At 44.9% G+C, this 13,290-nt stretch overlaps 2 protein-coding genes across 6 annotated transcripts in view; one reads left to right on the forward strand and one right to left on the reverse strand.

The window, feature by feature from the left end:
- LOC144829498 (uncharacterized) overlaps positions 1-10,708 on the forward strand; it is a 458,194-nt gene extending 447,486 nt beyond the window's left edge. For 4 of the 5 annotated variants that reach the window (XM_078688691.1, XM_078688692.1, XM_078688694.1 and 1 more), the window contains one exon: positions 6,456-10,708. In XM_078688691.1, coding sequence (XP_078544817.1) covers positions 6,456-6,551 — 96 coding nt within the window. In that variant the 3' untranslated portion in view covers positions 6,552-10,708. The remainder of the gene's footprint in view (positions 1-6,455) is intronic. The other variant, XR_013610683.1, reaches the window with a different exon arrangement.
- Positions 1-13,290, reverse strand: part of LOC144829499 (uncharacterized) — a 400,486-nt gene that overhangs the window by 54,681 nt on the left and 332,515 nt on the right. The gene's annotated exons all lie outside the window — the stretch shown is intronic.

Raw genomic sequence — 13,290 nt, forward strand, 5'->3', positions numbered from 1 at the left:
TTGTCCGATCCTAGCCCTTCGCCTTCTCAACAAGGTCATGGTGAAAGTTTCGCATGTTGGCCCTTCACCAAATATGTTCACATCTAAAAGTAGGAGATTGGATGTGTTCGGTGGACCTACAAGATGCGTACTTCCATATTCCGATTGCACAATGTCATCGCAAGTACCTGCGGTTTGTGGTCGGCCACTACCACTACCAGTACAAAGTCCTGCCCTTCAGGCTCGAGTCGGCTCCTCGAGTCTTCACCAAGTGCATGGCAGTGGTGGCAGCCTTCCTGCACAGAGAAGGTCTCTTCGTTTATCCATACTTGGACGACTGGCTTCTGAAAGGACCATCTCCTCTGCAAGTAAGAAACGACTTCCAAGTCTGTCTGCAGCAGTTACACAATCTCTGCCTCCATGTCAACATGGAGAAGTTAGTGCAACAGCCCACCCAGACCATCCATTACCTAGGCTCCGTTCTGGACACAAGCTTGGGAAGAGCTTCTACAAGCGCAGAATCCAACAGTCCGGCAGGTGGCGTCCCTGCTGGGATCCATGGCTTCCTGCATCTTTCTCATCCCCAACGCCAGGCTGAGAATGCGCCCGTTGCAACAAACTTTGGAGGACCAGTGGGATCAATCGACAGGTCGCTGGGAAGATCGGATCAGTCTCTCCCAGGCAGCGAGATCCTCCATCAAATGGTTGACTCCGCTTCGGAATCTGTTGGTGGGAGTCCCTTTTCACCAACCAATTCCAGTACAATCGGTGGTGACCGATGCCTCTCTGCAAGGCTGGGGGCACACATGGGGTGCCTCCAGATACAAGGACAGTGGTCGGCAAAAGAACAATCCTACCACATCAACATGCTAGAGCTGCGAGCAGTTTACCTGGCTCTGAAAGCTTTTCTGCCTGCCATCGAATCCAGCTCGGTCCTGGTCCAGTCCGACAACGGTCACGCCCTCTCTCCCTGGATCTGGCACTGGCTGCTCGCCCGGAACCTGTCGGTGGTGGCAGTGCACATTCCAGGGGAGCAAAACATCAAGGCCGATGCGCTCAGCAGGCACTTCGCAGATTAGCCAGACTGGGTGCTAAACGACGAGGTGGTGGCAGACCTTTTCCATCGATGGGGTCGTCCAGCAATAGATTTGTTCGCAGATGAAGAAAACAAAAAATGCCGCGCATTCGCATCCAGATTCCACCATCCAGGGACAAGAGGGAAAGCACTATTGATGGAATGGTCAGGAACATTTGCCTACGCCTTTCCTCCCCTGCCTCTAATCCCGAAGGTGGTGTCCAAGCTCATCAGATCCAACATGCAGATGATTCTGATAGCTCCAGACTGGCCACGGCAGTGGTGGTACCCGGACCTTCTTCATCTGTTGGTACTTCCACACAGGAGACTACCTTGCAGGCCGGACCTGCTGACCAATATGGGGGGAAGGATTCTTCATCCCAACCTTCCCTCGATGAACTTGACAGCATGGTTCCTGAGGTCCTGCAATACGGACATTTGAAACTGCCTCCTGATTGCGTGCACATTTTAAAAGAGGCTAAGCGACCCTCCACACGAGCTTCATATGCGTTTAAGTGGAAGAGGTTTTTTCTTTGGTGTAGAGAACATCACCTCGATCCTACGAAGGGGAAGGAGGATGTCATTCTCCCTTACCTTCTGTACTAATCGAGATCTGGGTTGAAGTATGCTTCTATCAGGGTACATTTGTCGGCCATTACGGCATACAGGAAGTCACCTAGCCAACCCTCCTTTTTCCAGATGCAGGTGGTAAAGGACTTCTTACAGGGGTTGAAGAAGGTTATCCCCCTGTTCGAAACCCTTCCCCTCCATGGGAGTTAAACCTGGTGTTATCTAAGTTGATGGACCCGCCTTTTGAGCCCATCCACAGAGCCTCCTTGCAGCATTTGTCGTGGAAGGCCGCTTTTCTGGTAGCCATTACATCAGCGCGCTGAGTAAGCGAGATTCAAGCGCTCTGTACGAAAGAGCCTTACACTGTCTTCCACCACAACAGAGTATTCTTGAGCGCGCACCTGTCTTTCCTCCCGAAGGTTGTGTCTGATTTTCATATCAATCAGTCCATCTCCCTTCCATCCTTTTTCCCTAACCCTGCGACCCCAGCTGAGCGGTTGCTGCATTCCTTGGACCTCATAAGAGTCCTTAAATTCTACTTAGAGAGTACCAAGGGTATAAGGAAAACGTATCAGTTATTTGTCAATTATGGCGCCATGAGAACAGGGTGCCCAGCGGCTAAGAGATCCATTTCCAAATGGATCGTATCCTGCATTAACCTAGCTTATCAACTGGCAAAAAGATCCTTACTGGTGTCGCCTAAGGCGCATTCCACTGGGGGGGAAGCGGCCACAGTGGCTTTCTTACATGATGTCCCCATGTCAGAAATTTGCAAGGCTGCAACCTTGAGATCACTACTGCCTAGAATCCGATTCGAGGGCTGACACTCAAGTGGGCCAGGCCTCCTTGAGGAATCTGATGGATAGCCAGCTATCTGGCCAAGCTTAGTTCTGCTAAGCTTATTGGTTATATTACTATCTTACTCCTTGGCCCGCAGGGAGATGAGGTGAGGCTCGCTATTCTATTCTAATGCTTATGACTATTGATGAGGATCCCCTGGAAGAGAAGGATTAGTTACTTACCTGTAATCCTAGTTCTCTTCCAGGGGTATCCTCATCAAAGTCATAAGCAACCCTCCCGCCTCCCCGGGCAAAGGACTGTTTTCCTGTTTGGAGAAATTGTTCATTCTTTGTGCCATGGCTTTTTTTCAGTCTCCGCAAAGAACAACTGAGCCAACTGTCACCCCTGAGGCATGATGGGAAGCTGGGGGTCAGGAGTGCCTTAAAGGCACGTTGTCAGTTTATTTCTATGTTGCTATGAGTTAGCTTTTCAGTCTTTTTAGACTGTGATTTGCAATGCAGCCTGGGAGCTGTCTATACTTTCAGTCCTGTATGGGATTTTCTATTGTCTGCTGTGCATTAAAACAGTTTCAAAACATGTTTTATTGGTGTTTTTTCCCTATTTCTAATGCATGTTTTATCATGTTATTATAGGAAGTCCTTCCAGCATGATTCAGCTTTGATGTGTATAAGGCTGCAGTTGCTTATTTGTGTTTTTATATATATATATATATATATATATATATATAATTATATATAATTATATATATAATTATATATATGTGGGGCACATATATTATTGTGTTACCGGGGTCCCGCGCATGGGCAGGAATATTCTAATGCTTATGACTTTGATGAGGATACCCCTGGAAGAGAACTAGGATTACAGGTAAGTAACTAATACTTATTGTATCTTCATTAAAACCACTGCCAGATTACAGCCTTATCTGCACATGGTTTTAAATGTTTACGAACAAAATCTTTTAACTAAGTTTAGAGTGGGTATGGCACATTATTTATTATTATTTCCCAAGAGAAGGGTGTCATGTGAGGCAGTAATATTATGTCCGCGTGACAATTTATCAGTCCAAGTTATGATGCATTTCATGGTCTTTTGTGATTTTTTTTTTTTTAATAGACATGCTCAAATTATAACTCTTGTTTTGTTATTGTGCGAGGAGAAATACACCAAGTGGCCTTTTAATACCTACAAATGTTGTCCTCTACTGTAAACTGTTATGTACTGGGTACATTTTTAAATATTGCACTCAAGCTAAGGTCAGCTGAAAGCAGTTAGTTTTAGTTCTTGGCATGTGTATCTTGATTGTATGAATAATTTGATGGTTTATGATGATTGTATATTTCTAATTGTAATGTTTCCTTTAACAAAATAAATGGTCCCCATGAAAACAGAGTTGCATGGACACAAGATCACTTTCCAGCCTTGTTTATTTATTTATTTATTTATTTATTTACTCTTTTATAGAGCGCACCGAATCATCCCCAAGGGGATCTCTCGGCGCTTCGAGAAATGGGTACTCATAGGTAGGGCCCATCTAGGACAGCCAGGTCTTTAGCAGTTTCTTAAAACTGGATAGCTCGGCACAAGACCGAATATTCTGCGGTAGGTTGTTCTAGTAACTGGGAGCCAGATGGGAGAAGGATCGGCCCCCCATTTTCACCTTGTTTATTCTTCGCGTGCGCAGGAGATTACGATTGCTAGATCTTAGCTGTCGTACAGGTTGGTACCAGGTAAGTTTATTTTTGAGAAAGGCAGGGCCTTTCCCCTGTAGTGACCTGAAGACCACGCAGAGCATCTTAAAGATAGCTTGTTTCTTAACAGGAAGCCAATGAAGTTGGCTGAAGAGGGGGGCAGAGGGGGTATGTGCCGAATTATTAAGGGAAAGGCGGGCTGCAGTGTTCTGCACCACCTGTAGTTTAGATAGTAAATCTTCCCTTATTCCAACAAGCAACGAGTTGCCATAGTCAAGTCGACTCACCAGGAGTGACTGGATAAGGGTTTTTCTTGCTGAGAGTGGGATCCAGGGAAAGATCTTTGTGAGCATCCTCATTGTTCCGAAGCAGGTGCCTGACAGTGTCTTCACCTGCTCCTCCATTGATAGTTTATTATCAATCCTGATGCCAAGGTTCTTGGCCTAGTTTTTAGGGGAAGGGGCATCTCCCAGCTCTACAGGCCACCTGTCAAGGGACCAGATTTCTTCCGCCTTCCCGAAGAGCAATATCACTGTTTTAGATGAGTTTAGCTGTAAAAAGTTCTTCCTCATCCAACTCGCGATGCTAGACATGCAGTTTTTACATTTTGATTGAGTGATATAATGTCATCCTCAATGGGGACGATCAACTGCATGTCGTCAGCATACGAGATGTTTCGAACCCATAGCCTCTGATGATTTCAGCCAGGGGGTCAGGTACACATTAAAGAGGGTGGGACTCCGGACAAATCCCTGAGGAACTCCCCTGTCCACCACTATGGTCAGTGACGCAAAAGAGTCTAACTGGATGCTTTGGGTGCGATCAGATAGATAGCTTTGTATCCATTTGAGGCCGGGGCCCTTGACACCAATCCCTTCCAGTCTGTCAAGCAGTATCCTATGAGAGATGGTGTCAAAGGCTGCAGACAGATCAAGAAGGGCTAGGATCACCAGGGTCCCCCTGTCCAATGTCAGCCTTATGGTATCCGTAACCTCCAACAGTGCAGCCTCCGTACTGTGTGAGGCACGGAAGCCGGACTGGTAAGGATCCAAAAGGTTGTTTTGTTCCAGATAGTAGGATAGAAGTTTGTTAACCAGTGATTCCATTACCTTCGAGCAGCAGGAGAGGAGCGAGATCGGCCTATAGTTTTGTAGGTCAGTCGGATCCGCTAACGCCTTTTTAAGCAATGGTTTTACACGTGTGTTTTCCCACTTCCTCGGGAATGTGGTAGTGTCTAGCGAGATGTTGTAGATCAGCTGGATGCCGTCTGTGTATACATATACATTTGAGATCAAAATCTTTATTTAGAGAGTTGAGTTGCACCACATAAAAGTTAAATAAAGTGGGGCCTAGGGGAGAGCCCTGTAGAATGACACAAGATATGGGTTGGAATAAAGATCAAGAGGGACGGAGACCTACCAATCAAAGAAGAGGTAAACCAATCAACGGCTGTGCTGCAGATTCCGACAACGGCCAACCAATACAGCATAATAGAATATCATATACAACCGATGTTATTGGTGGCAGAGGCCACCATTGGCCCAGTATATTGAGAAGAACAGACGCCAGGCTGGTAGGGGTTGAGAATGTTCTGAGCCTCAATAAAGCCACAGAGCTAGGTATTAACAATTTTATCCATGATTTTAACTGGAAAGCAAGGAGCAAAATGGGGCTGTAATTGGCCATGATACATGCTGTGGGTTTGTTTTTGAAGAGTAAGTATTAAAATCTTTTTCCAAGAAGAGGGAACTCGTTCAGCGGGGACAAAAGAAAAATTTCAGAGTGTTGTGAAGAGGTTACTAGAGCTGATGGCCGTTATTTCACAAGCTTCAGGGGGTATAAATCTAGGGGAGAGCCAGAGAAATAGATTTTCTTACATTGCATAAGCTCCTGAAACTATTGAAAGCAGAAAGGGAAACAGTTGCCCCAAGCCTATTCCCAGCATATTGTAGACCAGAGGGGAAGCAAGTAGAGTATTTACTGTCAAGAGGCAAAGACTGCAGAAACGTTTTTATTTTCATTTCAGATAAATCAGTGTGTGTCTGTCGCTATCACACAAACAGTGGCTGAACAGAGATTGAGATTTATTTGAAAGAGACAGTCCATGCCATCACAGCCAAGGAAACATTCTTGCTAATTACACAGACCCCCTATCATCAGGAAACAGGGTTTGGGGTGTTGTTGATGCGTAAAAGGAAATACATGGGTACTAAGAATGATGTATTTTTGCTGTGGATTTTGATTGTTTAATGTTATTGATAAATATGTTTCTATCATTTAATTTGATTGTTATCATGAGGTGCAGTCTTGATTGTGCTATTTTGTTTTTGTGTTTGCAGAGGTGGCTACTGTTGCTGCTGGATAAAGTTATTCCTAGGCAAGACCGGTCCTGGACCATTGATGACATTGTGACTGACATTCAGACTGTACCATGAGAACAGAGGACATTTTCAGGAGATAAGATGTTTCAGCCAGAGAACAGCTCCAAAATACAATGTTTATGAACACCCCAATTCAATGGGATTACCTAAAGGAATTATAGACCACTAACATGTGATACTGTGATCTTCTAGGCACCAAAAAACATCATATTACTGATTTGTGTAACTCAAGAGTATTCATTGGCAACTGAAATCAGCCACTGCTAGAAATTGATTTCACATGCTCACAGTTTTGAGTACACTCATTGTCTGTTAATGATGTTACTAAGGGCCAGATTTAGATTTTGGCGGGCATGGTTCTCTGAAGCTAAGCCGACAGAGTACCCTCTCCACCAAACTGAAGGTCCGCCCGTCTCATTTAGAGTCGAGCGGACCTTCAGTATGCAGGCTACTCTGTCTCTGCCATCTGCATACACCTTCGATGGCCCGACAGAGTAAGGGCCATCGTAGGTTTTGCCATTTGTCCGTCCACCTGATTTAGAATGGGCAGACAAATAGCACGTTTTTGCTTTCAGTTACCATCATCCATACTGTGGCGATAAGTGAAAGTAAAAACGTTTAAATGGGAGAAAATGCACATGGTGAGGTGGTCATTGCTTTTTTTTTATTGTCAATAATAAAATTCTTTAATGATAAAATCACCAAGATTGAGCGCCCCCTTGACGACCACCCCCTGCCATCCAACGAAAGCCCGCCCTCCAGTAATGAAGGAAACAACTCCCCCATGCACTCTCCAGACTGTCTTAAAATTGGCCAAGTCATGCCATTACTCAAGAAACAGGTACAGACCAAAATAACCAGAACAGCTTCAGGCCTGTCTCCAACCTCCCCTCCTTAGCCAAAATACTTAAAAGATGTGTTCTCCAACTCATTGACAGCAACAACCTTCTGGACACTCACCAATCGGGCTTCCGAAAAGGGTGCAGCACCGAGGCAGCGATCCTGAATGTTATAGATGATGTATACAAATCACACGATGTAGACCGATGCTGCATACCCATACTCCTGGACCTATCGGCAGCCTTTAACACAGTTGACCACTAACTTCTCATAAACCCACTCCAAGAAAGAATTTGAGCGGATGAGGGGGTCCTACCTCTTTCGTACAAAACCGCTCTCAACAAATAAAAATTAACAATTTCACTTCTGACATACTCCCTATAACCCGGGGTGTCCCACAAGGGTCAGGTATCTCCTCCTTATTGTCCAACATAAACATGGAGCCCCTCACCGCCACACTTAAAAAAGCCAATATCCCCTTCCACCTCTATGGGGACGATACCCAGATCTACCTATAAACATCCACAATTGGAGACATACAGAGACTAAATGACACTCTAATAGAAGTCCAGCACTGGCTATCACACAACCACCTAAAACTCAAGCAAAATAAGACAGCAATCCTTCTCATATCCAATAATGAGCAGACCCCCCTAAGTTAAAGAATGGCTAAAATCCATTGATGCTCTTAACTGCAATCTTACACTGGCTGACTGTAAAATTCCAGGGAACCACTCTGGATCCACGTTTGAAAATGTGCAAACATATAACCCAGGGTGGTGTGGAGTGCAAAAAAACGATGGATTTAGGCCCAGATCCTTGTACTGGGGTGAATGTATGACATTGCTCTACATTGTGTCCATCAACTGTGTATTTTGCAATTTTCACCCTGAGTGGGCTGGGTATGCTCAGACGTGAGTCCCAGGCTCTCCACACCACTGGAGTCAAGCTATCCAGGCTGATGAAGGCTGATAGCCAGAAACCGGTCCTTGGATGCTTGATTCCGGTCTGGGAAAGACATGGCTTGGTAGTTCGGACTGGACTGTTCCCATGAGGCACAGGGTCAGAGTTGATTTGCATATAGCCAGTGTCTAACCCAGGGTGGTGTGGAGTGCAAAACAACGATGGATTTAGGCCCAGATCCTTGTACTGGGGTGAATGTATGACATTGCTCTACATTCTGTCCATCAACTGTGTTTTTTAAAAACATATAAAGAGCAGTGCGAAGAGTGCATTCTACAACCTAAAACTACGCAACAAAATCAAACCCTTCATCCCTCCCAATAATCTTAAACAGGCCACACACTCTTTGGTTCTGTCCAGATTGGACTATGGGAATGCAACCCTCACAGGCACGGCAAGATCTAACTTAGCCCCTCTCCGAACAACACTAAATAGAGCTGCTAGGAGTAAAGAAATACGACCACATCTCTCTCTCTAAGAGAACTAAAATGGCTCCATATTGAAGTGCTTTCCAACTTCAGAACTGCATGTCTCATTCCCAAAGCTCTTCCCACCTGCAAACCTGCCTACCTGGCATCCAGACTCAAAAAGGCAGGCCAGGCGAGAAATCTCAGGAGCACAAACGCACTACTTCTCATTCCTCCCAAAGCTCGCAAACAAAAAACCTCATCATGCTCCTTCTCTGGAAATGCTCCGAAAATGTGGAACTCCATCCCAGCCCACATCAGGACCAACCTTTCCTTCATGAACTTCAAAAGACAGCTCAAAGGCTTTTTCCTCAACCAAACTCAACAAACTGGGTAGCAACCACCCAGCGAGACAGAGTACCTCTGCTACAGGAATCTCGTCCAGCGGATAAACTAGCCTCCTTAACAAGAGGGCATCTACATCGTCTGTCTTTTGATCTGCTTCTATGATCCCCTCCAGGCCTTAACTAGATTCGGCACCAGACAATGCTGTTTACTGTAACAATGTGTGTCCATTGGCATCATGATAAATGTTGTAAGCTCTCTGATACCTTCATGTCTGGCCAGCGCTATATAAGACTGTTAAATAAAAATACATCTTTTTGTTTTTGAAACTACAAAAAGCTGAACTACACACTTTTATTGCATTAACGGCCGTAATGGTGGCTCCTGTAAATGTAAGAGATGTCTGTGGTATTGGCAGCCATCTCTAAATTTTGCCGGTGGGTCATCCCTCATGGCGAGGGAGTCCCTGACTTCATCACCCTGATGGAGTAAATCCCATTTGCCAAACTCAAAATCTGGCCCTCAGTTAATATTCCATATCTGTCAGACAGGCAATATTGGTTTCTGCCTATCCACCTTCAGTGCTTTATAAAGTCTGAATATCACACAAGTAGTATGACCTAACATCAGGATCTCGGTCAGAGTCTCAGAAGTAGGGGGTAATGCGGGAAACTACAGAAGAACTGGTCTCATTGTCTTCATCAGTCAGGCATAATGTAGGATTTGCCCAACCCATCCCAAAACAGAGCTGTGCCTCCTCTACCGTCAGGAAACTATCTCAGGGAATAAGTTAACCAAATAGTGTACACACTCTCCTGCACCACACCATGGACAGATATTGTGCTATTTTTCTGAATGGCTGCAACCAACAAATCTCCAGTGATCTAGAAAAGGGGAAATGAGTAACCACGCAATGCACCACAGCATCTCTCACTTCTGCAGTATGGATCCCTGCATATGATAAAGTTACTCCTATGTTTTTGATTCAGGGAGCTACACTGATTAGTTCTCTGAAGTTTTAGGATGGTGTTTCATCAATATATCTAGATCAACTATTTTATGAAGCCACCAAAGATATGTCGCATTTCCCACATTTTGTCAGACAGAGGTCTAACAACTGCAAGTATGGCTATTCTCTCCGCTTACAGTCTGCTTCGGCGTTAATCCTTTTCTTTCATCAACATTAGGATACATCTACAGGTCATTGCATCATCTCTAGAATTCGATACATTTGGATTGGTGTTTTGGGGTGTAAAGTTGCATGTATCCATCCATCATCCCCTAAAAATCCTCCCCCAAATTGTTTTATTAATAAATTGTTTTTGGACCCTAATGTGATTGATTAGACTCAAGCATTCAAAATTGCTCAACACATCAGACGTTCCTGAAGAAGATGGATCTCATTTTAGCTCTATTACACTGAAAAGTGCGTCAACGTTTTAACTCTCCAATGTTGCTGGTCAAAAAATGTGTAATTAAAATGTTGGCATTTTCTCATTTAGTAGGACTTTCGGTATGCAGCAGCAACCTTGTTTTTAAAGTAATATTGAATTGTAAGACTGTTGGAATTGCTCTTGGTGACAGTGTCATTGCTATGTATTTTGTTTTACTATAAATGTGTTTTCTATGAAATACAACAATTTAAGTAATTTTGAATTGGTCATCTGTGTTATATTGGTCATCTGTGATGTTTATAACATTTAACATCTCATATTTGTGAGTTAATTTGTACTCTGATGTATTCATTTGTTTTTGTGGGTTTAGGACAGTTACATTGTAGCTAAAGTGTTGGTGGGTACTCTTTCACCCTCAGTATTTCCCACACCCTATTTGGGTTAAAGAGCCAAATAACATAACTACAGTTTGGGAAGTCCCAATCTCCCCTCGACCCTATCTAGTTTCAGGGTTTTAGACGTACTGTGCTGCGCTTACCAGCCCAGATCGCGGCTATCAAGTGAGATCCAATTTCTTTAAAATCAGATCGTGTAAAGTCAATGAATGTGTTTTGTAGGTGATAAAGGCAAAACCTAAAAATACCATATTTGAGAGCACAATATGTCTCTAGTGTCTTGGGTTTTATAGAGCTCGGGACTCCTATGGTCTCTAACAGACTCTGTAGCCTAGTGACGTAAGTGATTGGGTGTGTTTAATAAAATACATGACGCAGTATGTATCAGTTAACGGTTACACTCTAGAGAATTAAGACGTGTGATATCGAGCGCCATGTGTGGCTTGATTAATTTACATGCTATCGAGCTGGGGAGGACGCTACAATGGCCGTTAATCTACTAAGGTAGTGTTTTTTAGAAAGTGATGGAGTTTCTCAGTTCCGTCAGGACCTTACCTATGTTATCACATACTGCAAGTTTTCCCCATGTGTGATCTGATCTCCCAGGTATTAAAACTGCTCCACTTCCCATCTCATCCCTATACATGGGAGAGTGTCTAAAGTGGTATCAGTGAGTCATCCCAATGGTAATGCATTGACTTTGGGCAGTTAATGTGTAAACCTGTTGCATTGCCAAACATTTCCAGTTCGGTCATCAATATTGACAATGACACATGTGGTTCCCGGTGGTAAACCAGTGTATCATCAGCATACATTTAGACACCGTGTTACACTCACGAGCTGTATCCCCGAATCCCGTCGCACCATCCGTAACTTAATCTCTAACGGTTCTAATGCTAATGTGAATAGCAGGGGTGACAATGGGCACCTGTGTCTAGTCCCACCCTCTACATTTCAGGCAGTCGACACAACACCTTCCAATCTCACTCTAGCTGCCGGCTGTGTGGAGAGAAGCCGTACCCACCTCCTAAAAATCAGGTCAAAACACATACCCTCAATACCTCAAACATATGATCCCAACCCATGGTGTCAAAGTTTTTTTTCTCAATATCTAGCTCCACTAGGGCACCATTGATATTCTTGTTTTCGGTAGAATGAAGAACATGGGTAAGCCTGCGAATATTGTATCTTGTGTTTCTCCCAGGGATAAAACAATACTAGTCCTTGTGCACCAGCATGCGTAACACATGATGATGTCCCTAATAATTTAGCATTGGTATTTATCAAAGAGAGGGGTCTATATTACCTAAACTGTATGAGTTCCTGGTCAGGCATAGAAATCCTCACTATAACTGCTTCTCTCATGGTATCTTGAAATTTCCCCACGGTGGTCGTATCCATGTTGTTAGGAGAAGGGCCAACTTCCACAGGAGCGAAGAAGAATCCCTCCACCTCCAAGACACAGCAGCAGGAATGCGATAACAAAGTATACGACACTCCAGTCTACTGTCTCCTAAAAGTATGAGGGAATTTACCCAAGGAGTGTCCACCACTCTCCTCATACGAGGGGTAACAAAAATAGCAGAAGGCGTCTCCGGGGATGGTCCAGGCTAGGAAACAAAAGCACGTTATGAACAGTCACACTCCCTATGGTTACTCTAAACACAGTGAAACATTGACAAGTGTGATTAATTATGGATCTTACCCCAAGTGTAGATCGGGCAAGCGTCATCGATGAGTCCAGGCAACAGGGAGGGGGCCAAGGAGGACTCACGAAGGACTCAACACACCTCTGACGCAAACCAAATTGTAAAGGAAGGTGAGGTGAACCGACCGGCTGACTTAAGGGGGCCAGTGCAGCGCAGCAGTAACACCAATCACCAAACACAAGCAAACCAACTCAAAAAGAAAAGGAGTGAGGGGCACCGACCGGCTGCACAGGGGGCGAGTACAGCGGAGCAGCACCCACTCAGGAGGTGAGACACCCGGCCCCTAGCAAGTCAGGGCGGAGCGCTCACTCTCGATAGGAAGCCCAAAAGAAAGGAATAAGCAAAGGAGGTAGTGCAGCCTCTGAAACAAGTAGACTGCAGAAAGTGAACTGACGACGCCCGCAAAATGCGTGAGATATAGCAGGGCGTCGCGTTCACCGGTAAAAGAAGCGGCGAAGTATTACCGCTTACCATACAGGCTCACACACACACTCGAGGAGTAGAATTCAAGGGGCAAAGGGGCTGCAACCAGGAAGAGCAGCGTCAGGAAGACAGAACTCCAGCAGAGAGCCCTCAGACGCCAGCACCAAACTCGAGCAGGAACCAGGAAGTGGGAAGGGGGCGTGGTCACCAGAAAGTAAGCCAAGCAATGACGGGAGGGCTCTGCTCCTCCTTATTCCTCTTAGGGAATGTCAATAAAGTACAGGCTCTGACACTAAGGGGCCACAATAAAGTGTCGA

Source organism: Lissotriton helveticus, chromosome 4_1 (assembly GCF_964261635.1).
Source record: "Lissotriton helveticus chromosome 4_1, aLisHel1.1, whole genome shotgun sequence".
NCBI classification, from domain to species: Eukaryota; Metazoa; Chordata; class Amphibia; order Caudata; family Salamandridae; genus Lissotriton; species Lissotriton helveticus.